This window comes from Carcharhinus amblyrhynchos, chromosome 6, assembly GCF_965287045.1.
Source record: "Carcharhinus amblyrhynchos chromosome 6, sCarAmb.v2.hapA, whole genome shotgun sequence".
Taxonomy (NCBI): domain Eukaryota; kingdom Metazoa; phylum Chordata; class Chondrichthyes; order Carcharhiniformes; family Carcharhinidae; genus Carcharhinus; species Carcharhinus amblyrhynchos.
Window position 1 is genome coordinate 111,828,120 of NC_137329.1, and position 27,294 is coordinate 111,855,413.

Sequence of the window (27,294 nt, forward strand, 5' to 3'; positions counted from 1 at the left end):
CATCTTGGAAGGGGGAAAAAAAGAATTATTCTCTCCGTTCCCCACGTATTCTCCTCGTACTCAATGATTTGCTAAACAAATTAAGCATTCAGAATCATAAGAAATAAGAGCAGGAGTAAGGCATTATGACCCATCAAACTTGTTTGGCCATACAGTAAGATCCTGGCTGATTTGTGCCCTTCGCTCCCCTTTCCTGCCTGTCCCACCTAACTCCTGACTTGTTAATAAAATTGAGAAAAAATTAATAGAGCAAATCTATCTTCAAATCTACAGTTTAAAAAGCTATTTTGTCACTTTTTTGCATTACCAATGTTGAACAATCCATAAAACACAAACTTTGAAATTTCATTAAGATTTTTAGGGTACAGTAGCCTAATTTTTGGATTACTGGATTAATACCCTGGAGATTCAATTCAACAAATCTGATTTGTGGGGAAAGGCCACAAAAGCTGCCAGATTGCCATTAAGATCTATTTGGTTTGCTAATGTCCTTCAGGGAAGGGAACATGGTATCCCTGACTTCTCTAGTCTATGTGACTCCAACCTCACCTTATGCTGACCATCAAAATTCTGAGTGATGAATATTGCCTTGCCAGTGTCACCTACATCTCAAGATCTAAACATAAATACTGGAAGTACACAGCAAGGAGAAATGACATGTTAATGATGCACCAAATGTATGAACTTACCTTTTCTCCTTATACTTGACTGACCTATGTATTTTCTGAATTTGTTTCATCTTTTCCAGTATTGGCGCTTTTTCTGTCCAGTTGGAGGAGCTACTTTGTGGGCTGGGTGGTCTTTTCTCATCTTAGATATTGAAAGCTGTTTGGCGAAGATAAATAATCAAATACCAATCGTCTTTAGCTGTATTTTGTATTGAACTTGTGAAGTTACTTCATCTATGGCATATAAACTTCAGCATAAAAAGTAATTTTGTTCGTTCCTTGCAGAAAAACCAAGACATCATTCCTGTTTTATTTCAAGAATTTATTGACTCCTTCTTTGAAGGGGATGCCCCTAAATGCCGCCCTACAAATACTTTACGGTAAGGTTTGGTCCCAGTGCTGAGAAAAGCCTTGTGTCTTTTAAAAAGGTTTTTTTGAGAAGGTGACCAAAGAGGTGGATGGGGGTAAGGCAGTTGACGTGGTATACATGGATTTTAGTAAGGCGTTCGATAAGGTTCACCATGGTAGGCTTCTGCAGAAAATGCAGATGTATGGGATTGTGGGTAATCTAGGAAGTTGGATCAGGAATTGGCTATCAGATAGGAGACAGAGGGTGGTGGTGGATGGTAAATATTCATCATGGAGTGCAGTTACGAGTGGTGTGCCTCAGGGATCTGTTTTGGGGCCACTGTTGTTTGTAATTTTTATTAATGATCTGGATGAGGGTATAGTTGGGTGGATTAGTAAATTTGCTGATGACACCAAAGTTGGAGGTGTGGTAGATTGTGAGGAAGGGTGTCATAGTCTGCAGGGAGACTTAGATAGGTTGCAGAGCTGGGCCGAGAGGTGGCGGATGGAATTTAATGCGGAGAAGTGTGAGGTAATTCACTTTGGTAGGAGCAACAGATGTGTCGAGTATAGGGCTAACGGGAGGACTTTGAATAGTGTGGATGAACAGAGGGATCTAGGTGTGTGTGTACATAGATCCCTGAAAGTTGGGAATCAAGTAGATAAGGTTGTCAAGAAGGCATACGGTGTCTTGGCGTTTATTGGTAGGGGGATTGAATTTAGGAGTCGCAGCGTCATGTTGCAACTGTACACTACTCTAGTGCGGCCGCACTTGGAGTACTGTGTGCAGTTCTGGTCCCCGCATTACAAGAAGGATGTGGAGGCGTTGGAGAGGGTGCAGAGGAGGTTTACTAGGATGTTGCCTGGTATGGTGGGGAGGTCCTATGAGGAGAGACTGAGGGATCTAGGGTTGTTTTCGTTGGGAAGAAGGCGGCTAAGAGGGGATCTTATTGAAACATATAAGATGATTAGGGGTTTAGATAGGGTGGATAGTGATAGCCTTTTTCCTCGGATGGAGAAAGCTAGCACGAGGGGGCATGACTTTAAATTAAGGGGGGGTAGCTACAGGACGGATGTCAGGGGTAGGTTCTTTACCCAGCGGGTGGTGAGGGATTGGAATGCCCTGCCTGCTGCAGTTGTAGATGCGTCTAGTTTGGGGGCGTTTAAGAGATCTCTGGATAGGTTTATGGACGAAAAGGGATTGGTATAGGCTAGTGGGTCATTGTTTTTGTAACTGGTCGGCGCAACATCGTGGGCCGAAGGGCCTGTTCTGCGCTGTAATGTTCTATGTTCTATGTTCTATTTGTAAGTTGATAACTTGGTAAACTATTTGCCTTGAACTCACATTCTGTATTTAGGGAAATTAGCTCACATAAGCCACATTTCTGGTAGTTATGGAACCCTTTATTCCTACTTCCAAAAATCTCTCTCTCTCTGTTCCAGGATTGAGAAGCAGATCTATTAACTGTTGGCTATGACCTTTTCAGTGACCACAGCCAGGCTCAAGGAAACTGTTATTGATACCACTCATGTTGAAGTAGATTATTTATTGTTGATGCCAGCAGATACCCTTTCCGTTTTTGATGATGAGTGCATTCATGCATTATACAAATTTCATAATGTTATCCAATTTGGGAGAACTAATACTGACTTCCATCTTTCATGCAGTGTGATCTTCATTTTATGCCTGTGTGGAAGCATACATAGTTCTTTTACCTCATACTGGCATTAGCAGGATAAATACATGGGGTTGCAGACAAAGGGTCTGGGTAGGATTATTGTCAATGCAGACTCATCAGGCCTAATGGCTTCCTGCATTGTAGGGATTCTACGATTCTATTTCATTGACAGTAAAATGGAAGTTCGTTCTTCCTGTGCTGTTAATCTCTAATTCTTAAAATTTAGATTTCACATTTCTGCTCCCAAAAGTCCTTGGCATTAAATGACAAGATAATGGCTACAGGCCCGTGGGGATATCCTGTCAGTTAGCCTCACTCATCTTCTACATTTATCCATCCAGAATTGTAATGTTTGGTGGCACAGTGGTTAGCACTGCTGCATCACAGCACCAGAGACCCCGCGTTTGATTCCCAGCTTGGGTGACTGTTTGAATTTGCACATTCTCCCCTTGTCTGAGAGTGCCTCCCCTGGGTGCTCTGGTTTCCTCCCACAGTCCAAAGATGTGCAGGTTAGGTGGATTGTCCATGCTAAATTGCCCCTTAGTGTCACAAGATGTGTAGATTGGGGGATTAGTCATGGTAAATGCGTAGGGTTACAGGGGTAGGCCGGGGGATGCCCTTGGATAAGATGCTGTTTTGGAGAATCAGTGCAGACTCAATGGGCCAAATGACTGCCTCCTACACTATGGGGATTCCATGATCTATGAAGGATCTTTGTCCTTTAAATGTGGTTTGAGATCTTTCCAGTTTTGTGACTCTAGTGCAATTTCAAATCCTGTTTTTGTACCTAACTTCATTGTCGACTTTTTAAGATGTAGATTTTCAAAATAGGGGTCCCAGAGGTTGTCCTATTTGTACAAAAAACTTAGATACATGTTGCTCTGAGTGCACGTTTTCTCTCCAGATTATTTGTGTTCCTTTTTGAAGCTAACAATGGAGTCAGGACAAGGTGCCACCAAGGAATGCTTCAATATTCCAGGCACCTTTGCCCTTTAATATAGGAAGTCCATTGGTAATTTTCTATTTTTTCTAAACTTGAAAAATTTTTTGTAAAAACAAATTGTATGAAAACACAGTCACACCCTTTTTAAACAGACATATTTTTATGCTGCACAAAATTATAAATTAATTGTATGTTTAGAAAACCAACCATGAATATCTTAAAGTTAGACATGTTAAACAGCCTGAGAAATGCTTGATACCAGTTCCCTTGATACCAGGGAGGGAGGTGTTGAGTGATATTCTACTGCACTATTCCTGATATTCTGTATGAGATGCACACACCTTTGATACCCGTTTGCTATTTTTTCCCAATTTTTGTCTGTTTTTGTTCAGGACCTAGAGAACTGGGTGTAATTCAAATCATTTTTTAGTATTGAACCTAAAGCAAATTTTATTGCTCCAGATATTCAGCTACTGAGCATGTTTAACTTTAAAAGCAGAGTAAAAATCGTTAATTTGAAGACTACCTGGGAGAAGACAAACATCTGGAAATTATTTTGCACAAGTTTCATTTTGCTGCTCTTGCACTTTGGTTGCGCTTGTGTAGTTGGAAGAGATGCTTTTAAAGTGTGTAATGTTTGAAGCTTTTTGTTCTTTCATCAGTCAGCTCCTGAATTACCCCACGCCTTATGACTTCAGAGCATCTTCGTGCAAGGAACTGTTGAATGGGGAACTGCTGAACGCACAGATCCCCTACCTGTGGCTAATCTTTTGGTAAGAAGGCCTACTGAGCGGGTTATTCTTGAGCAAAATATATGCCTGATAGTAATGCCTATCCTTGACGAGACTCAAAACCATTTAAGCTAATAAATGTAAAATCATAAATGTCAAGAAAAATAGGCTTATAGGCCTATACTTTGAACTTGAATAAAAAATATAGCAAGAGACATTACCATTAAACGAGCGATCTTGTCGATTACCAGTTGATGCCAACCTTAAATACTCTCCTTCATTCTTTTCATGTTTTTCCTTCATAAATATAACAGCTTGTGGCAGTCCATTAATGCAAGCACAAGAGAAGCTGTGGACACGTTTGAAGCAGCTCTGGGTACAGTTATGCAGAATGATGTAGTGCAGCAAATTTGGATGGAGTAAGTAGAACATGCAAAAACAAAATTCAACTTATTCAGATTAATAGAAATTGATTTATTTCTGGAACTAATGTCTTCATTATCAACTTTTCTGTTCAGCACAATAACAAAAAATGGGTGTTTTCTCTGCAGTTATCTTGTTTTTACCAGTAGCCAACTTGTTGGAACCAAGAACAAGATCAAAGATTTTAAATTGTTTACGGACCTGGTACATAGATGCTTAGTTACTGTCCCCACCAGAATGCCTATACCATTCAGCTCTGCCAATTATTGGAGCAACTATGAGTTTCATAATCAGGTAATAAATAGACTTTGACTTTGACTTTGTTTCTGGTTTCCAATAGCTGTAGTTACGTAGGGAAGCTATGTGTAGGCCTCCCTGTCTAAGCACAAGCTCTATTTTGTTAGGTTGATTTTCTTTTTGTTTTCCTGTTGGTTCGGTTGGTTAAAGCTGTGTTAGAAAGCGCCACGGGATTGTTGTAGGCTTTATTTCCCTACTTTTTATGAATTGGCTGATTGTAGTCAGAGTGGTGGTAGGGGAGGGGGAAATTTGGGTTTGGGCTGCTAATTGTTATCCAACTATCTTGACAGTTGTATATGGTTGGTGTAGGTTCAAACTTAGCTATGAAGCTCCGAGAATTGGTTATGTCTTTTCAACACTTGCTATCTGGACTCGCATGAAGAATGGCCACTTGCGTATGTCATGGGTGGTGACTTATTTTGGAAACAAATCAGTAAAGATTTAATTCTGGAGGGAAGAAAGTTGGTGAAAGAGGGGACATTTAATAAATTGCTGCAGTGGTGTGAGTATAGATTTTGTGCTCAAGTCCTCCCAACTCTTGCAGGAATGCTATCAACTGAGCCAAATGGAAACTCCACTATTGCATCCTTCATAAAGGTGTCTATAGTCATCTGCTCCAAACTGCCTGCATCTTTGTTGGTTTTAAGAAATGGCAAGTGCTCCACAGATGATGCGGTGGCATAGTGGTTAGCGTTGCTGCCTCACAGCACCAGGCACCTGGGTTCAACTCTGGCCTTGGGTTACTCTGTGTCTAGTTTGCATGTTCTTCCTGTCTCACTGTGTGAGTTCACTCCAGGTGCTCTGGTTTCCTCCCACAGTCCAAAGATGCATAAATTAGGTTGATTGGCCATGCTAAATTGCTCTGTGTCAGGTGGACTAGCAGAACAAATATATGGGGTTATGGGGACTTGGGTGGAATTGCTGTTGGTGCAGGCTCGATGGGCCAAATGGCCACCTCTTGCATTGTAGGGCTTTTATGACCTAGCACGCAAATGTCTGGTACTGACTAGACGATGTCCATCACTCTCCTCTTGTGTCAAAACTATGTAACACTACAGATCACCATGAACGATAAAGGCAACCTGTAGCTTAATTTGATTGAGTATTTCCTGGAGTAGTAGCCAAACTGTGTTTAAGGCTAACACAAAATATGACTTGAGGTGAATATCAGCAAGGATACAGGTAGTACATTAGTAACTGCAACCTCTCACTAGATCAGTATTTTCAGATTCAAAAGAGCACATCTAGTTTTTTATTTTCACATTGTTTGCACCTCAACAAAGCTTGGTATGGGGAAAATTGCATTGGGCAGTAATCTTGCGTGGGTGAATGTTGTCGTTATTTTGCACATTAAATAGCTCCCGCAAATAGCAACAACTTCATTTTTTTTCCCGATTTTGGATGAAGAAGCATGTTGGTCAAGAGAATGGGAGAACTCCCTACCCTTTCTGAATAACGCTGAACTTAGAGAAGTCCATACACTTTAAGATTTTTAACATTCATCAGATGGGATTTCAATTTAATATCTCATCTAAAGGACAGCAGTGGTGAAATTCAACACTCTGTATGGATGCTGGTCCTGGAAAATCAAAGTGTGTGGTTTGTGCCCACATCTTCACGACACGCATCTGTTCCATCTTCTCAGTGTTTGGGAACTGGTGGTGTCACCCATGGCAAGCCTCTTGGTAAAGACACCAATATCTTTTTGCCAGTGATTTCCATTAGCACACTAATTTTCAGATTCACTTGGGCTTGATGAGGCTGTGCTAAGAATGCTTTTGATTGTGGCCAAATGTGAGTGGGTTTTTGAAGTAATTACCATATATTTATCCTTTGACTTAGTTAATTATGCAGCTAAAGGTTTTAAGTGCTTTTGACATGGTAATTTCTTTGGAAGAATTATTTAATTTGAAGATTAACTGAACTTAACTATTTTGTAGGTGGTTTCCTTTTATCTAAGTTGCCTCCCTCAATCGCAGCACTGCAGAGCCTTGGAGAGATTCCCTTCCCTCATGCCGACTAATGTTGGTCTAGCACTAAGGTAACGTTGGAAGTTGTTTGAATTTCTCCGATGCAAAAGTCTTGTGTTGCGAGTTGGTTGTCTTTTGAGTTGATGTACTGTTTGCAGAAAATTACTAAGTGATTCATAATGAATGTGTTGGTTTCAGATTGCTTGTTTTGTTTCTTGCTGCAGAATATTGGAGCAGGAGTGGAAGGAGGGTAATATCCAGCACCTCAAACTACAGTTGAATATGTTTACGCATTCTCTGCCCATCTGTTTGCCAATTTGGAAAATGTAATAGTGTTTTTTTCTTATTATTTTATTACTAATCAGTAGAATGATTTTTAACAGCTGCTGAAATCTACTTGTGCATTAGTTTATTTTTTTCTGGATTTGAATTGAGATAGTTGCTTAAGTCATTGGTAAAGTATTTGACATTTACTTGCTGCAAGACCTTCCTCAATTGTGAATGCATTTAAAGTCTGAAGTTTGACTTTGGTCCCCAAGTTCAGCTGAACACTTGAAAGTCAACTTTCGTTTAGTGTGAGCGTTATTAGCTGGGCAATGGAGCGATTTATACCTAGTGGAAATATATCCCCAGGTCAGGTGCAGCATGGCCCAAATCTAAAGCTCAATGCCGTTACAACACTAGCCATTAATGTAAACCTTAGTGTGCTCTCTTGTGCTCTGTGTCTATTAATATATTTTGATGCTTCCTAACTTTTAATATAACAGCCAAAAGCCTTAACATGTTACTAACCTTTTCTTTGTTTCTTTTTGCATCAGAGCCATAGCCGTTGAAAGCATGTTGAAGGACCACCAAAATGAGGTAAGTGCATGTGTTCCACATTTTATGCTCCTATGCAGGAACATATTCTAATGCTCCGCTTTTTGAGGAAATTGGCAAAAAATCCATTTTGCATTTAGTTCCACTGAGCTTCATCAGATTATAGTAAATCTGCTTTTCTTTAACAGATTACATTCTGGTCAATTCCATCTGGCAACCTGTTTACAAAAAAAGAGATTGTGATTTTTCAAATCTGTTTAGCATGATTTTGGTCAGATGATGGTAATGCTACCAGCTCTAGCTCTTTGCTGCAAGAACACTAGATAGGAGCAAAGGTGCACCATACAACCTTTTCAACCTGCTCTGCTGTTTAGTAAGGTCATTGCTGATCTTGGGTTTCAACTCCAGTTTGCTGCCTGCTTCCCATGCCCCTCTGCCTTTTGGATGCAGTACCGTATACTTTTAGTTCTTCCGGTTTTAAAGCTTTGCTGTCTGACTTACTGAAAGTGCACTGTCTCCATCAATTGCCTCTACATTAATAATTGCAGCTGTTGTAGCAGTTCTGTACTCTAGTTTCCCATGAATTTGTGGTCCACACATAAGTGCTCCCACTTGCTATTTGCTATTTTTCAGGTTCGCCAGCTTTACCAACGAGCTCTTCAGAAGTTACCCCTTTGTGCAACGCTCTGGAAAGATGTAAAGTTTCCCATTATGTTTTCCTTTGATTTTGACTTTTCATATTTTAGATTTTTATACAGCAATGATTTTTAGGTATTTGAGAAGCAGTATTTTAAGTTCTAGCTTGCAAAAGAGATAATACAGATTATTGTTTTAAAAGCAACCATTTCCAGTGACAAGGTAATATTGAATCGGTGGCTAGGTCTTACCTAAATGCTTCCCCTATCTCTTTCAGCAACTCTTGTTTGAAGCTTCAGAAGGAGGTAAAACTGATAATCTCAGAAAACTAGTTACCAGGTGCCAGGAGATTGGCGTCAGCTTAGATGAGCTCCTAAATTTAAGCCCTTCCCAGAACAGAGGGCAATGATCACAGAGCGTAAAAAAAATCTATCCTCACCCCCCTACGTTCAAGACTTGGCTGGGTCTGTAGCTGATGTCTGCAAATGCAGGCAGTAATCAGTGGAGATGTACATGCCCCCATACCACTTTCTTCACTACGTGGTCAAAATATCTCGGAGCTTACGAACCAGTGGCACAAAACACGATCAATGAACTCCTCCTACTTGGCCTCTGGGCCCTGTCAGATTCTCGTAACATCACGTCCGTAAGTATGGTACCTCAGAATGATGAATGCTTTTTATTTTTTAAATGTCGTGTGTCTTTAGTCTTTATGCAAACTGCATGTAAAGTTGGCTAAAATTAGTGCAGTTCTATGCACGTGAATAAGGCAGTTTCAGTTTTTTGTTTTCCCTTTTCTTTCCCCCTCCCTTTGTTAAACTTCTGTTGAGATTTTTTTATTACAGGTTCAAAAGCAGCAGGTTTCAAAGAAAAAGTGTTATTGCCATGGTAGAGAGTCCAAAGTGACTACTTGCCAGGTGAAGATTCCAGGAAGGGTTGCATAATACCCTTTCTTATGTTCAGTGTGGTGGACTTGCTGCTGCAGGGACTCTTTGTTTTATGTATTAACATACTTGAAGACAAAATCTACTGCAGTGGAAAAGTTGGAACACTAAAATTTATGCATGCCAGTGCATCAGTTATTGAGGCTGGTCAAAATTTATGTGCAATCTTGTTTTGTGAGAATTTATTTATTTTATGGTTTAAACAAAACTTGAAGAGTGACAAGTATTTGACAAATAAACTTTTGTACTAAATACTTTGTAAGTATTCTTATACAATGTGTTTATATTTGATTATTTTCAATACATGCTTTATCAAAGAAAATGAGTGTCTCTTTTTTAAGTATCTCGCAGTGACAGTCACACACAAATTATTGAAGTTAGAGGTAGAAAATATGCATTGATAGAATCATAGAATCCCTACAGTGCAGAAGGAGGCCATTTGGCCCATCAAGCCTGCACTGACGCCAATCCCACCCAGGCCCTATCCCTGTAACCCCACATATTTACCCTCCTATTCCTCCTAACAAGGGGCAATTTAGCATGGCCAGTCAACCTAATCCGCACATCTTTGGACTGTGAAGAAAACTGGAACACCTGGCGGAAACCCACACAGACAAGGGAGGATGTGCAAACTCCACACAGACGGCTTATCTGCACAGAAATTTTCCTAACATTATCAATTTGCAATAAAATTTATCAGATAAAGCTCTTCACATCTGTAAGACATATAGAAAACACTCCCACAGCCAGTCATTTAGGCAAATAAACTTGGCCAATTTTCAACCAGCAAACTCCTAACAACAACAGTGAGCTAAATGTGTAGTTAATCTGATTTTCTTGTGATTGAGGCATAAAGGTTAGCGAGGCATTACTTTTTGAATTAGGTTTACACCGCCTGTTGCAATCTAAAGACACCCTTTACAGCGAATGAAGTACGTTTGAAGCATCTTCACTGTGACATAGGAAACATGGGAGCAAAGTTATGCAAAGCAAGATCCCACAGCAACAATATGGTAATAACCACATGATCTGCCCTACTGCCATTGTTGAGAAGTACCTATTGGCTAGCACATCAGGAGAACACTCTTAGTCTTAAAATAGGTCTGAGACGTCATGTAAGTCCACCTGAAGTGACAGACAGGTTCTCAGTTTTGTCTGAAAGAAGGCACCTCTGACTGTCTCTCGTCCTTTACTGGGGCATCAGACTAAATTTTGTACACTTCTGGAATGGGACCTGAAACCACAGCCTTTTGTCACTGGCATGAGTGCTACCACTGAACCAGAACTGGCATGAGATTAGTGCAATGGGATGTTTTATTTAGAGCTGTTGTGCTCACACTTTTGTCTCATTCAAGTGACACAAATGGGGTGCTCCATTGGTGCTGAAGTGACATCCTAGATTGTTCTGCACTGTAGACACTGCCACTGAGCTAAATTCTTGGTTTGGTATCATACTACTGCCTCATGAATACCTAATTTTTTACTCTAAGGCAAATTACTATCAGTTATTCAGTTGAATGTTAAGCCTGTTGTGAAAATTTGGTTGGTGCCCATCCAATTTCTTTTGTATCTCAAATCATAGACCATGTCTGGTTGCACCACTTTCATAGGCTGCAAGTTCCAGGTTACTGCCACTTGCTTCATAAAAGGAGCTGCCCCGCCCCGCCCCCACCACCACATCACTCGCCCAAAGCCTTATGTGTACAATCAGCTAATGGGAGCAGCTTTGCTGTGCTTTGTTTGCCTCATCTAAATCATTAATATCTTGTTAATCGCTTTTGACCCTTTGCTCCAAGAAGAATAAACCCAGCCCCACTTCTAACGTTGCAGCAAAAAGTTTAAAGTTTACTTATTACTCACAAGCAGGTTTACATTAACACTGCAATTAAGTTACAGTCTGGCACCTGTTTCAGTCAAGGCACCTTATCAGCATGTCTTTCAAACTGTGGGAGGAAACTGGAGCACCTGAAAGAAATCTGCAGACACAGGAAGAATTCTTGCCCCTAGTGTGGACAAGAATGAGGACTGCAAAAAGCAGAACCAACAAGGTGGTTATCTCTGGATTATTACCTGAACCACAAGCAAATTGGCGCAGGATAAATAGGATTAAGGAGAGGAATGCGTGGCTCAGGGATTGGTGTGGGAGGAATGGGTTTGAATTTATGGGGCATTGGCACCAGTATCGGGGCAGATGGGACCTGTTCAGATGGGATGGTCTTCGTCTGAATCGTGCTGGGACCAGAGTCCTGGCGAATCGTATAACTAGGACTGTAGATAGGGCTTTAAACTAATTTGGGGGGGGGGGAATTACAAAATCTAAAGTAAAGGAGCGGGTGCGTGTGCACTTTGAGGATGTTCCACTAATTAAAGGAGTAGGGGGCATGAGAGAGATTAGTAGCATTTCTACAAATAAGGTCCAGATAAAGGCTGGTATAAAGACACTTTACCTGAATGCACAAAGCATTCGGAACAAAGTGAACGAGCTGATGGTGCATATCAGCACAAATGGGCTGATTTAGTGATCTAGTGGCCATTATGGAAACATGGTTACAGGGTGACAGGGACTGGGAACTGAATATCCAGGGGTAACGGATATTTAGGAAGGATAGACAGGAGGGAAAAGGAGGTGGGGTAGCTCTGTTAATAAAGGATAATATCAGGGCGGTAGTAAGAGAAGATATAGGCTCCAAAGAGCAAAATGTGGAATTGTTGTGGGTGGAGATAAGGAATAGTAAGGGGAGAAAGTCGCTGGTGGGTGTGGTCTATAGGCCCCCAAATAATAACTTTGAGGTGGGGTGGGCTATAAACAAGCAAATAATTGATGCGTGCAGAAATGGAATGGCGATAATTATGGGGGATTTTAATCTGCACATTGATTGGATGACCCATATCGGACACGGTGGGCTTGAGGAAGACTTCATGGAATGCTGTCGGGATAGTTTTCTTGAACAGTATGTAACGGAGCCTACGAGGGAGCGAGCTATCTTAGATCTGGTACTGTGTAACGAGGCAGGTAGAATTAGGGATCTTCTTGTGAGGGATCCTCTTGGGATGAGTGATCATAGTATGGTTGAATTCCTGATGCAGATGGAGGATGAGAAAGTAGGGTCCTGAACCTGTGTCTGTTTGAACAGAGGGAAGTATGATAGGACGAGAGCGGAATTGGCGAATGTAGATTGGGGGCGCAGATTGGTTGGTAGGACAGCTGAGGAACAGTGGAGGATTTTTAAGGAGATCTTTTTTGGTACTCAGCAGAAATATATTCCGATGGTAAAGAAGGACTGTGGGAGAAGGGATAACTAGCCGTAGTTATCGAAGGAAATAAAGGAGAGTATTAAATTAAAAGCTAAAAATAGTGGGTGATTAGAAGATTGGGAAAGATTTAAAAAACAACAAAGAATGACTAAGGAAGTGATAAAGGAAGGAAAGATAGAGTATGAAGCTAAACTAGCTCTAAATATATAAAATGATAGTAAAAGTGTTTTCAAATATATAAAGAAGAGGAGACTGGCTAAAGTGAATGTTGGACCCTTGGAGGATGAGAGGGGGGATTTAACGGTGGGTGATGAAGAAATGGCTGAGGCTTTAAATAAATTTTTTGTGTCGGTCTTCACGGAGGAGGACCCAAATAGCTTGCCAGCTATTAAAGACTAACGGGACTTAAGGTAGACAAGTCCCCTGGACCGGATGGAATGCATCCCAGGGTTCTGAAAGAAATGGCAGAGGTGATAGCGGATGCCTTAGTAATTATTTATCAAAATTCGCTGGACTCTGGGGAAGTCCCGGAAGATTGGAAAACGGCTAATGTTACACTGCTGTTTAAAAAAGGTAGCAGACTAAAGGCAGGGAATCATAGGCCGGTTAGTTTAATGTCCGTAGTTGGAAAAATGCTAGAATCCGTCACCGAAGAAGAAATAACGAGGCACCTAGAAAAGAATGGTTTGGCCAAGCAGATGCAGCACGGATTTGTTAAGGGGAAGTCGTGTTTAACAAATTTATTGGATTTCTATGAGGATGTGACTAGTGCGATAGACAGAGGGGAACCGGTGGATGTGGTGTTTTTAGATTTCCAAAAGGCGTTTCGGCGTTTGATAAGGTGCCTCACAAAAGGTTGCTGCAAAAGATTAGGGTGCACGGAGTTGGGGGTAAGGTGTTAGCGTGGATAGAGGATTGGTTGTCTAATAGGAAGCAGAGAGTTGGAATCAGTGGGTGCTATTCTGGTTGGCGGTTGGTGACTAGTGGAGTGCTGCAGGGATCGGTGCTGGGGCCTCAACTGTTTACCATTTACATAGATGATCTGGAGGAGGGGGCTGAGTGTAGGGTAATGAAATTTGCTGATGACACGAAGATGAGTGGAAAAGCAAATTGCGTGGAAGGTGCAGAAAGTCTGCAGAGAGATCTGGATAGGCTGTGAGTGGGCGAGGACCTGGCAGATGGAGTATAATGTTAGCAAATGTGAGGTTATCCACTTTGGTAGAAATAATAGTAGGAGGGATTATTATTTAAAAGACAAAAAGCTGCAGCATGCTACAGTGCAGAGGGACCTGGGGGTCCTTGTGCACGAATCGCAAAAACCCAGTCTGCAGGTGTAGCAGGTGATCAAGAAGGCGACTGGAATGTTGGCCTTTATCACGAGGGGGATAGAATATAAAAGCAGGGAGGTCTTGCTGCAACTGTACAGGGTACTGGTGAGGCCGCAGCAGGAGTACTGTGTGCAGTTTTGGTCGCCACATTTGTAGAAGGATATTTTGGCCTTGGAGGGAGTGCAGAGAAGGTTCACTAGGCTGATACTGGAGATGAGGGGATTAGCCTATGAGGAGAGATTGAATAGACTGGGTCTGTACTCAGGTTTAGAAGGCTGAGGGGGATCTTATAGAGACATATAAGGTAATGAAGGGGATAGATAGGGTAGAGGTAGAGAGATTCTTCCGGCTTAGAAAGGATAGCAGGACTAGAGGGCACAGCCTCAAAATAAGGTGGGGGGGGGGCAGCTGTTTAGATCGGAGTTGAGGAGGAACTTCTTCACTCAAAGGGTGGTGAGTCTCTGGAATTCTCTGCCCTTTGAAGTGGTGGCGGCTACCTTGCTGAATATACTTAAGTCACGGGTAGATAGTTTTCTGATGGACAAGGGAATTAAGGGTTATGGGGAGAAAGCGGGAAAGTGGAATTAATCCACTTCAGATCAGCCATGATCTTGTTGAATGGTGGGGCAGGCTCGAATGGCTAGATGGCCTAATCCTGCTCCTATTTCTTATGTTCTTAAGAATGTGTAAACTCCACACAATGACCCAAGCTGGGAATTGAACCCAGGTTCCTGATGCTGTGAGGCAGCAGTGCTGACCATTATGCTGCCTTTTAACCCTGGAACCATTCTGGTAAAGCTCCTCTGCACCTGTTTAAGGACTCAAACTTCCAGAACAGGATGTAATACTCTAGTTGGAACCTTTACAAAGGTTCAGCATATCACCCTGCTTTTATACTCAGTACATCTTACTTATGAAGCCCAAGATTTGATTAATTGTCATGTATTAGTATACAGTGAAAAGTATTGTTTCTTGTGCACTATGCAAACCAAACATACCGTTCACAGAGAAGGAAAAGAGAGGGTGCAGAATGTAGTGTTACAGTCATAGCTAGGATGTAGAGAAAGATCAACTTCATGCGAGGTGGACCCATTCAAAAGTCTAATGGTGGTAGGGAGGAGTTGGTTGCTACATGTCCTCAGACTTTTGTATCTTTTTCCTGATGGAAGGAGGTGGAAGAGAGTATGCCCGGTGTGTGTGAGGTCCTTAGTTATGCTGGCTGCTTTTCCGAGCAGCAGGAAGTGAGGAGAGTGACAGTGAGTGGGAGGCTGGTTTGAGTAATCGACTAGGCTTTGTTCATGACCCTTTGTAGCATCTTGCGGTCTTGTTCCGTTCCAAGCTCTGATACAATCAGAAAGAATGTTTTCTATGGTGCATCTGTAAAAGTTGGTGAGAGCAATAGCTGACATGCCAAATTTCCTTCAGCTTTTGAGAAAGTAGAGGTGTTGGTGGGTCTTAACAATAGTGTCGGCATGGAGGGAACAGAACAAGTTATTGGTAAGATCCCATTTGTTTTGTAATTCCTTTCTCTCTGTCCTGCTGCCTTCAATGATCTATATACATGAACCCTCCCAAGTTCCCGTGCACCCTTAATTGTATCATTAAGTTCATCTTACTCCTGTTTATTGAAGTTGAAAGGCATTTGGGGAAAATCCAATGATTGCTATTCTGAACCATTTATTGTTCCGACAGGTGGAAATGTTTCTTTAAGCCCTGTGTCTTGGCTTTGGATGGAGTTGACTGGTCTATAACAAATCTTTCTCATGCTTCTTAACCACTGAGTGAGAAATGTCTAAAAATGGCATGCAGTGATCTTTTTCTGTACCTTGCTGCACAGCCTAGTTGAAATTCAAAATTAGCCATGTGATTAATTCAATGTCACGTCATGTTGTGCCTGCCAAGGTTCAATGCAGATTTTATAAGTACTTTTAATCATTCATTGCTATAATGTTGAAATGATTAAGTGCCGACATTTGCAAACTTCTGTCTCCTTTTTCCTGCTGCACCTATGCAACGTGACGTATTTTAGTGTTTGTTGTTAAACAGCTTGATTCCTTATCATTGGAATTATGTTTGGAGGTGTTGTTTATTGGCCATTAAATTGAGATAAGTGCTTAACAGCAAGAATGCAAATCTCGCCAAATAATTTTGGTATATTTTGTAGCTAATTCAAGAGCCCATGGGCGATAGTCTAGAAATAGGTGAACTTCCCGCACTACTTGTTGTATTGGGCACAATGCAACAGCACCTATAATAATGGGAGAATTTTGGAGATTGAAGTGTGTAGAGTAACTTGGAAAGGTTCATGTATATAGATCTTCGAATGCAACAGGATAGAGAAAAAGGAATTAGCAAAGCATATGGAATCTATGGCTTCATAAATAGGGGTGTTGAGTATAAAAGCAAGGACAGTATGCTGAACCTTTGTAAAGGTTCCAACTACAGAAATTATATTACTGCTTACTCAATGCATTCCACACTTAACAGTTGTTTCTTAAAACCAACGCATTTAGCCAATGTAATGTGTTCCATATGGACTAAAGACTGGCCACTGATACATGGCTGAGGTGTGCCTGGCCACTAGTTAATATTAGGCAGACTTTGCTCTTGGTAATGGTGAATGGCCATCACGTTGATAAGCTGGTCACAGACTTTGAGCTCTGGATTGGAACTTGCATTCTCCCAGAGTAACCAACAGCATGCCACCTGAGCTAATCAGATTGAAGAATCCTCAACCATGCAAAGTCTAAACCAAGAAGTATAAAATAAAATGTAAAATCGGGCGCAAGGAGTGCAATAGAAAGCAAAATGTGATCGAGGCAATTCCAAGAAAGTGCTAAAATCACTTGCTTTTAAAATTTTCAATCATAAACCCTGATAGAATGAAATTGCACACAAATGGAATTATTTTTTCAGGACCGGAGAGTTTGTTCAGCAATATTGAACAATGCTCAATATTTATAGGGAGTCCCTATTAGTACACAACTGACAAGTGCAACCCCTGATCCCTATCGGATTTTTTTTCTGTCACATTCCCAGGTCACTGCAGCCTGTTCATCTTTATCCATGTTTCCTCCTCCATCTTGCTATTCTGTTTTAACCTTTATTACATCGTCAGGGTCTCATATCTTCTATCTCATTGTTTTATATTATCACTTCTGTCACTTTTAATCATCAATCAATCACTTAAACATCATTTTTTTTGTCTTGGTGTTTATGATCATTTTTTCCCTCTCTCTTTTTCTTTCACTCTGTTCCTTTTTCATAGGAATTGTAGGATCCCTACAGTGCAGGAGGAGGCTTGTGGGCCATTGAGCCCGCACTGACGACAATCCTACCCAGGCCCTATCCCCACAACCCCATGTATTTACACTGTTAATCCCACAGTCACTAAGGGGCAATTTAGCATGGCCAATCAACCTAACCCGCACATCATTGGACTGTGGGAGGAAACAGGAACATCTGGAGGAAACCCACACCGACATGGGGAGAATGTGCAAACTCCACACAGTCACCTGAGGCCGGAATTGAACCCTGGTGCTGAGAGGCAATGACGCTAACCATTGGGTCACCATGCTGCCCAGCTGCTGATCTGCAGTAATGTGTTTTTGACTAAGGGATCTGTGGTCTGAAATATTAACCATTTTTCCTTTCTCTTGCCACTCCAGCCTAACCTGTGTTTTCAAGATTTTCCATTTTTCTTTCAATTCCTTCGTAACAGTACACCTACATTCTTCAAGATGTGTACTCCATTTAACAGCATTTAAGGACACCGTACTGAAGTTACATAGATTACATGATAGTGAAATTATATAGAATAAATCTGAAGTGGTCAGATAGTGACTATAATGATTTGCCAGTAAAATAAAACGTAATGGGAAGCACATCTGTGATAGTGTAGCATTGGTGATTATATTCACAGTTTCCATTTACACAGTGGTAGGTATAACTAGAAGCCAAGATAGCACATAACTGGATCGTCAAGTTCCAGAAATGTTTGACATCCAGCGAAGTCAAAAGTAAGAAATATTGAAGCATGAATTTCCAATCAGAAAATCAGTCAGTGACCAAAGAGATCAAGTGCTTAACACTTTGTTGCTAAAAGAACTAAATTTAAGAAATGCTATGAGCAGTTCAGTTGTGTCAAACCAATACTGTTGCAAAGGCATCATCATTTTCCAACTTCTCGTTTCTGAAGGTTGCCAACTAAATGCTGTAGTATAATTTTACAGCCATTAATAGTCCTCTGGTCCTTCACTCAAGTAGGCAGTGATTGTATGTTGGCAGACACATGTGATCCTGGATCAGCCAAAACTGCAGACCATTTTTATATGTAGAGCGTTTCATCGCTGAGAAATTGGGAGATGAAATTTCTGGATGTGTTTCAGAAAGAATTCTAAACGGCAAAGAAAAGAACTGCGTCTTTTTAAGATCAATATATAATTTGAGAAAAAGTCATACAAAAGAATTGCATTTTAGCATTGAAAAGATATATTCTGCTTCTGCTACCAACTACTATGGTATCCAAGATTTTGTCTGTTGGGACTGTTTTGATTGGTCTCTTTGAGACACATCTGTTGCCGGGTTTTATTTGTTGGGCAATGCCTACATGGAAACACAAGAATGTGGAGGGCTGGAGCATACAGCCCACCTGTCTCAGCTGCCAGCAGCGGCGAGGTGAAGGTGGTTTGGAGGAAAGAAGCATTTGGGTAAGAGGAGCCCAGCAACAGTTGTCCTGGCTGAAGGGAGAGTTTCTGAGAAGACTGGGATGGGAGGGATTAAAGGAATGAGATGGGGATGACCCAGGAGGATTGTGACAGGAGGGGTCAAGTGATGACATTGCCCTGCCATTTTGTCACAATTAACCAATTATTTGATGAAACCTATTATTTGAAATGCAAACATTTTAGGCTACTGGGTGAATTACAAGAATACAGCAACATTGACTATAAATGAAGATGATAATTAACTCCAATTGGAATGCCATTGCACAAACCTAAGACTCCAGGAAGTAACAGAAACAATGTGGCTGGAATTTTCTGGCCTTTCAGGTCCTATTGCCGCTGTAAGTGAGGATGGAGAGTTTGGGACTCAGTCATATCTCTGTTCACTGTAGCAGGACCAGAGAATCCCGCTGGCATGAATGGCCAGAAAGTTCTGTCCAAGGACTTTGTTGCTGCTCAAGTTTGGTGGTTGGGGAAACTTTCCAATAATAGAAGCTGAAATAATAAGCAGATTTCAAGGAAATAGTGTTTATTCCTTGAATAATATTGATCTCCTCAGATGTAAACCTATCTTTCCCTGGGGGGGCAGTTCCCAATTTTCATATTCTATGACTATAAGTAAGTTACCAAAGCCCGATTCCTGACAGAATTTGTATTTCTAGTCCTCAGTCTGATTTTACACAGCTTTATGGAGCTTTTTCCACTGAAGTTTTGATTTTATCAAATTTTTGATGAAAGAAAAACTAGAAATTCTATACTTAAAAGAAGTCCTGTGCAATAAAGACACTAAATTGAAGGCAAATGTATTGTGGATTTCTGCTGGTATTCAACTATAAAGTTTGTACCTAAAACGTTATGCTCAGATACTTCTCAGATGGAGGATTGCAAATATTACATTCTTCTTCAAAAAGTGGTTAGGATCTGGAACGTACTGCCTGAAAATGTGGTGGAGGCAAATCCGGTTCTGGCTTTCGAGAGGGACTTGGGTATTTATCTGAGAAGAAATGAGTTGCAGAATGAGGGGAAACGGCAGGAGAGTGCAGCTAACTGAATTGCTTTAACAGAGAACTGGCAAGAAACAATCTCCTGTGCTGTAAACACGATTTGGTGATTGTCCTTATTCCCCCTCTGACACTTTACCCAACTCATTCTCAAGAACCAGCAATGCCTTTTTCCTTGTTGGGATGGAAACATTGATTTAGAAAATTCTCCTGAATGTTCAGAAGCCCTTTCCTTTACATTCACTCTGCATTAGGATAAAGTCCTCAATAATTGTGTTTTTGCACCCTTCTAATTTCTGTGCAATTTTGTTTCTCTGTATCTTGTGTGCACACGCTAGGTTAAAGTCCAACAGGGTTATTTGGTATCACAAGCTTTTGGAGCGTTACTCCTTCAGGTGAATGGAGAGTTGGGTTCACAGACAGGGCGTATATATGGACACAGACTCAATTGCAAGATAGTAGTTGGAATATGAGTCTTTACAGATATAGACAATGCGAGTGGAGAGAGGGATAATCGCAGGTTAAAGAGGCGTAAATTGTCTCAAGACAGGACAGTTAGTAGGATTTTGCAAGCCCAAGCCAAATAGGGGCTACACATAGACTTCTTAATATACCCATCCTTGCCCCCTGCTGGCATCTCCACATTGTATTTTATGTGATATGAAATGTTAAAGTTACTGTTAATATTTCGTATCAAAGGAACAGCTTCAGCGGCAAATGTCCTGTAGCAAATTGAGTTTGACTTATCAACATCTGCAAGATAAGTCCCATCTATTGACATTCTCTCTGTGATGTTGGAGGTTGATAGCTGGTGACTATGGAAGATTCACGTGTGTAGCTATCTGTCACTTGACGCTGAAAGCAACACACATTCAGAGATGTTACATCCAAACTCTTTGAGAGCGTGGAACAACAACGACCTGACCAAGAACTTCAAACTGAGAGTCTAACAAGTCTGCATAGTCAACACACTTTTCAACTGGGTAAGAAGGAAAGACTGAACAGTTTCTTTCTTTGCTGTCTTGGAAATTTCCTCAGCATCCGGTGGCAGCTCAAAGTCACCAACTCAGGTCCTAGAGCCCGTCTCTCAGCATACACTCATTGCTAAGCCAATGATGCTTGATGCAATCAGCTATGAGGAAGATGGCAGATGTGGAGACAGCCACTGTTGGGGGAAGCCGATTGGAGGAGCATTGGAAAAAGTGAGGAAAAACGGAAAGCGTAGCTGGCTGAAGGAGAGGGCAAGGAAAGCCACACCACCTCAGCTCACTGTTGTCTCCTGGAACAGATACTGCAATACCAGATTTGAGCTTCTCAGCCACACCAGGCAACGTTAAACAAATTATTGGCTTACCAGACAGAAGGCTGCCAAAGAAAATATCTTTCCCATTAATTGATTGTCTCTAAAATACATCCCGACAGTATAATGTTTTAGCTCTAACCAAATAGATTCTGTCCTTGACCCCTTCTAGATATCCTCTTTCTCCAGCCTTTATAATATTATCCTTAATGCTGCCCTTCCTTTCTTTCCTTTCCTGTTTTTCCAAAACATCTTGTATCCAGGAATAGTTATTACTCAATCTTGCCCTTCTTGAGCAGGGTCTCCGTCATCACCACATTCCCACTTTGATACTTGTACTTTCTGCACGTCAGCCTTGTTTAATACGATCCATTCACATACATGCATTGTAGAACTAAATAAACCTTATTGTATTTCTTTGTGCTCTAAGTCAACTTTTACTATTTATTACCCTAGTGCTGTCTCTTCCCAATTCTGTATATCTTATTTTCCCCTAATGTTACCTCTTGGTTCCTATCTCCTTCCTATGCCCAAAACTCCAGTCACTCCTTTACCTGCATATGCACCCATTGCTATACTCTCATGCATAGTAAAGGAAGCAATGCTGAGATTGCTGCCTTTGAGGTTCTGCTCTTTCGTTTCATTCCTAGCCTCTGAAAATCTGCCTGCAGGACCTCATCCCTCTTTCTACCTATGTTGATAGTAGAGATATGGACCACCATCACTATATGTTCATTCGCCAGCCTCAGTGTTCTGCACTAAACAGCTTGGTAGTCACCCATTCCCCTTCTGCCTGCAAATTCTTGGCCGGGGGGGGGGGGGGGGGTGGAGGTAACCACGTCCAGAAACATGTTGTTTGTTGTAGTTAGCCCCTCTACCAAAGTGATTCCAGCTGCTACTCAAACTCCGAAATCCCATGTTCAAGTTCTTCAATGTTGGTGACAATTCCAACATGTGGTTGTCCAGGACGCGCATGGTTTCCTAGATTCGCACATGGAACAGTGTGCAACAAATGGGGTTTAGATGCCCTAGCAATCCCCCTATTTATCTGATTAGTAACTAATGTAACAGAAATATGCTAAGCTAAATGAATAAACATTCACTAATCAGCTATTTCTCTTGCGGTATCACTTTATTTAGTGGGGAGGTTAAGTTACAGAAAACTTAGACTTAAGTTTATTTAAATATGCCACATGAACAATTAACTAAGCACAACACTAACCACACTTCTCAGTATTAATGAAGACAATGGTAATACTGTACTTCCCCAACTACTCCTCTACTCCTTACCCTGCAACATCATTCCTTTAATATCTTTTCTATATTTAAGATGCGGATTGATAGGTTTTTGATAGGCAAGGGGATTAAAGGTTATGGGGAGAGGGCGGGAATGTGGAACTGAGACATGACAGATCAGCCATGATCTTATTGAATGGCGGGGCAGGCTCGAGGGGCTAGATGGCCTACTCCTGCTCCTATTTCTTATGTTCTTATATTCTTATTTTCACTGATGCTGCTCAGCTTACTGTGTCCAGGTCCTTTCTCTCTCTATTTATTGCTGCTGCTGCCTTCACTCCTCAAGCCATGGTTTAGATCTGTGCTCTATTACTAAAGAATGTTTTTTTTTCTGTTTTAGATATATGTACTATATCATTATAATGAAAAACTGTTCTTAAACTCTTATCCCTGAGTGGAAGTTGAACCCAGGTTGCAGAGGTGTAGGTGCACAATCTTAACCATAGAAGCAGAAGAAGGCCACTTGGCCCATCAAGTTTTTCACTGACAACAATCCCACCCAGGTACCATCTCTGTAACTCCACATAGTTACAGTCTTAACTTGCCCCTTAGCGTCAGGGGGATTACCATGGTCAATCAACCTAACCCGCACATCTTTGAGTGTGGGAGGAAGCACATGCAGACATGAGGAGAACGTGCAAACTCCACACACATGGTCACCCAGGGCTGCAATTGAGGATACTGAGGAAAGTAAGGGTGGAAACTAAGGAGGTGCTGGCCATAATCTTCCAATCCTCCTTTTGATATAGGGAGCATGCCAGAGGACTGGAGAATTTCACCTTGTTAAAAGGTGCAAGGAAAAGACCAATGACTTCTGGGTGGAAATGATAATTCAAAATTGGACAGATGTGGATTAATTAAGAAAAGCCAGCATGGATTCATTAAAGGCAATTTTTAAGGAACTTGGGTTTTTTGATGAGGTAACAAGGCTGCTGAGAGGAATGCAGTTGGTGTGGTGTATGTGGACATTTAAAAGGCATTTAAAAAAGTGCCACATTATCAACAAAATTAAAGTCCATGCAATAGAAGGGACAGCTAAATGAGTGTCTAGAAGCAGAGTAATAGTTATTTTTTTAAAACTTCAGGACAGTGTGCATCAAGGGTCACTATTAGGACCACAGCTTTTCTTGATCTGTACAAGTGACATTGACTACTGTGTGAAGGACACAAACACAATTTCAAAATTTGTGTATGTCTCGGAACTTGTAAGTATTGTGGACTATGAGAAGGGCAGTGATAGACTTGAAGAGGGCACAGGCAGCTGGTGGAATAGGCAGATACACGGTAGGTGGAACTTAATGCAGAGAAGCATGACGTGAAACATTCTTTAGTAGGAAAAGTGTAGAGTGGCAATATAAAATAAATAATTTTAACGGGAGCGCAAAAGAAGTGGGACCTGAGGGAATTGTGCACAAATCATTGGCAGGAGTGGTTGAGAAAGTAGTTAATATAAACTGTACAGGAGCTTGGGATTTATAAAAAGAGGGAATGAGTACAAAAGCAAAGAAGTTATAGAAAATTGCATAAAATATTGGTTTGGCTTCAACTGATGTATTGTGTCTAGTTCTGGCACCACATACAAGGAAGGAGATTAAGCCATTAGAGAAGGTGCAGAAAGAAAGTTGCAGGAATTATTCTGGGAATGAGGGACCTGAGTTGCGTGAATAGATTGCAGAATCTGGAGAGGTTCACCTTTTTGAGAAGAAAAATTGAGAAGACAAAAAGGTGTTCAAAAGCATGGAGGGTCTGGGCACACCAGGGGTGACACGGTGGTACAGTGGTTAGCACGGCTGCCTCACAGTGCTAGGGACCCCGGTTCATTTCCAGCCTTGGGTGACTGACTGTCAGTGTGAACACAGTAAGAAGTCTTACAACACCAGGTTAAAGTCCAACAGGTTTATTTGGTAGCACGAGCTTTCAGAATGCTGCTCCTTCATCAGGTGCTGCTCCCTCACCTGATGAAGGAGCAGCGTTCCAAAAGCTTGTGCTACCAAATAAACCTGTTGGACTTTAACCTGGTGTTGTGAGACTTCTTCATACTGTGCCCACCCCAGTTCAACACTGGCATCTCCACATCATGTCTGTGTGGAGTTTGCACATGCTCCCCATGTCTGCATGGGTTTCCCCTGGGTGCTCCGGTTTCCCCCCACAGTCCAAAGGTGTGCGGGTTAGATGGATTGGCCATGCTAAATTGTCCATTAGTGGCAGGGGGTACCAGCTAGGGTCAATGCATGGGGTTACGGGAATAGTGCCTGGATTGTGGTCGATGCAGACTCAATGGGTCAAATAACCTCTTCTGCTCTGTAGGGATTGTATGATTCTATGAAAGCATTCCCCTGGTCAGAAGAGTGGAGAGCCAGGGGACACCAATTTAAGTTGAATGACACAAGAACAGAAGTGATGAAAACCAATCTGTTACGCAGTGAATGGTTAGGATCCTGAATGCACTGTCTGTGATCAGGAAGCAGAGATAGTTTCAGTGATCTATGTTTGTACTGTTGGAAATTAGAAATAAGGCACAGATTTAAGTGGGTTTAATTTAGTGCTTCTGTGTAAGAGTAGGTAAAACTCTAGTTAGATTCGCATTGAACAGAAGTATTTACATGTATGGGGATTTTTGATTTCAGTTCAAACTGTTACTGCATTGTGCTGAGAGACTTTACAACATGAAAAGTAAACACGAGCTTGGAGAAATAATGAGATGTTGCTTAGCAACCAGGGCCACTTCAGGAAAAATAGACCTTATGGTTGTGCTTTAAGTGAATTCAAGGCTGTTGGAGCTTAGCAATAAGAGGGGAGTCAGCCCTCATAACTCTGCTGGAAGCAGGAAAGTCTTACAATGGGCAAGTAAGATAATGACAGAAGATTCCATGATGATTGAAGTAAAATGGAACATAGGAACTGGAATTTGAGCAGAGCTGATGAGGCTGGCTAGAGAAAAGCCAGACATCTGAAACAATCATAAGTGTTGGTGTCCTTATTCTGGTCTTTGGAACAACAGTATTCAGTTAGAAACTGAATACCCGAGAGTGTGGAAGCTTTAAAGAAAGTGGCAATTCAAGACAAAGGGAGAAAAACTGCAGCAGGCGAAGGTGCAGAGGGACCGCGGGGTCCTTGTGCATGAGTTGCAAAAACCCAGCTTGCAGGTGCAGCAGGTGGTCAGGAAGGCGAATGGGATGCTGGCCTTTGTAGCGAGGGGGATTGAATATAAAAGTAGGGAGGTCTTGCTGCGGCTATGTAGGGCATTGGTGAGGCCGCAGCTGGAGTACTGTGTGCAGTTTTGGGTGCCGTACTTACACAAGGATATTTTGGCCTTGGAGGGAGTGCAGAGGAGGTTTACTAGGCTGATACCGGAGTTGAGGGGGTTGAGCTATGAGGAGAGGCTGAATAAACTAGGCTTGTACTCATTAGAGTTTAGAAGAATGAGGGGAGATCTGATTGAAACGTATAAGATGATGAATGGGATGGATAGGATAGAGGTGGCGAGACTCTTCCCGCTCAGAAAGGACAGTAGGATTAGGGGGCACAGCCTCAAGATAAAGGGGGGGGCGGTTTAGAACGGAGTTGAGGAAGAATTTCTTCACTCAAAGGGTGGTGAATCTCTGGAATTCTCTGCCCGTTGAAGTGGTGGAGGCTACCTCGCTAAATATTTTAAAGACGTGGGTTGATGGGTTTTTGATAAGCGAGGGGATTAAGGGTTATGGGGAGAGGGCGGGAATGTGGAACTGAGCCACGACAGATCAGCCATGATCTTATTGAATGGTGGGGCAGGCTCGAAGGGCTAGATGGCCTACTCCTGCTCCTATTTCTTATGTTCTTATGTTCTTATGAGTAGTGAAATGGAGAGTTGGAAATCCCAGAGGTGGATCCTTGCTGAAGACAACCAAGGGACAGTAAGAAGAGTGCTCATCCGATGAAGGAGCAGCGTTCTGAAAGCTCATGATACCAAATGAACCTATTGGATTTTGGTCTGGTGTTGAGACTTCATATTGTGCTCACCCCAGTCCACATCTCCACATCATGGCTACAACCGAGGGAAATAAATGTTTGTGAGAAGATTCTAATGTGTGGCTTTTGAGTGGAGTTTAAAAATGTGGCCAGAATTTGAGGAGAAATGCACAGAAGTTTGAGTGATATCTACCACTGGGTTTCAGAGCTGTCTGACCACAGTTAGCCTATTGGCTTACACAGGCTATGTATTTACTGAGAACATTATAGCATAAGATATGTTTTGCACCCTGTGTAATCTTTAAAATCTGTGCACATTTGTGAAGATGAGTGGGACTGAAGAAATGTTATATTGTAGACAAATGTTTCATGTTTAATAAATGTTGTTTTTGGCAGTCCTGTGACTCTTTGTCCATGTTTTTCAACCAAATGTAAAAGTTATCTATTCAGCTAGGGCTCCATTCTGCGACCTTCCCCTCCAGTAGTAACACATCGGATTGTAACACTATTGAATTTGATGGAAGCAGATACAATTTTAATAGGGAATAGTATGGTTAACTGAATAAAATAATTTTGCTGGGCTGCAGATAAAGAGCACATGCTTTGTCGCTCTTCCAGTAAACTGTCGTTGACTTGTTGGGCCAAAAGGCCTCCTGTACTGTCAACCATTCTGTGATTTTAAGAAAGCATCTTTTGGTGAGAGATAACCCAAGCATGTGCCATTACATTGCACGTGACACATTGTCATGACAACGTGGAATATTAACAGTTAGTTTAATCGGCTGGTGTAATGCCTTGGCTTGTTTCTAAAAAAGGAAAAGTAGTAAGTAGTACTGCAAAGATGCTTTTGAAATGGCTGCACAAGTTACCTGACCTACAAATTGGCCAAGTTTCTAGAAGCTTCTGAAAGCAGACTACCAGGGGACAGGTTGGGGCAGTTCCCTGATGAACTTCACAACTGTCATTGTTTGAACTCTCTGCAAG

At 41.6% G+C, this 27,294-nt stretch overlaps 1 protein-coding gene across 1 annotated transcript in view; it reads left to right on the forward strand.

The window, feature by feature from the left end:
- Positions 1-9,770, forward strand: part of zfc3h1 (zinc finger C3H1-type containing) — a 55,689-nt gene extending 45,919 nt beyond the window's left edge. Inside the window, exons 27-35 of the mRNA XM_080191198.1 lie at positions 954-1,048; positions 4,301-4,411; positions 4,684-4,788; positions 4,921-5,086; positions 7,030-7,130; positions 7,284-7,385; positions 7,878-7,920; positions 8,512-8,574; positions 8,792-9,770. Coding sequence (XP_080047324.1) covers positions 954-1,048; positions 4,301-4,411; positions 4,684-4,788; positions 4,921-5,086; positions 7,030-7,130; positions 7,284-7,385; positions 7,878-7,920; positions 8,512-8,574; positions 8,792-8,923 — 918 coding nt within the window. The 3' untranslated portion in view covers positions 8,924-9,770. The remainder of the gene's footprint in view (positions 1-953; positions 1,049-4,300; positions 4,412-4,683; positions 4,789-4,920; positions 5,087-7,029; positions 7,131-7,283; positions 7,386-7,877; positions 7,921-8,511; positions 8,575-8,791) is intronic.
- Positions 9,771-27,294: the final 17,524 nt, after the last annotated feature.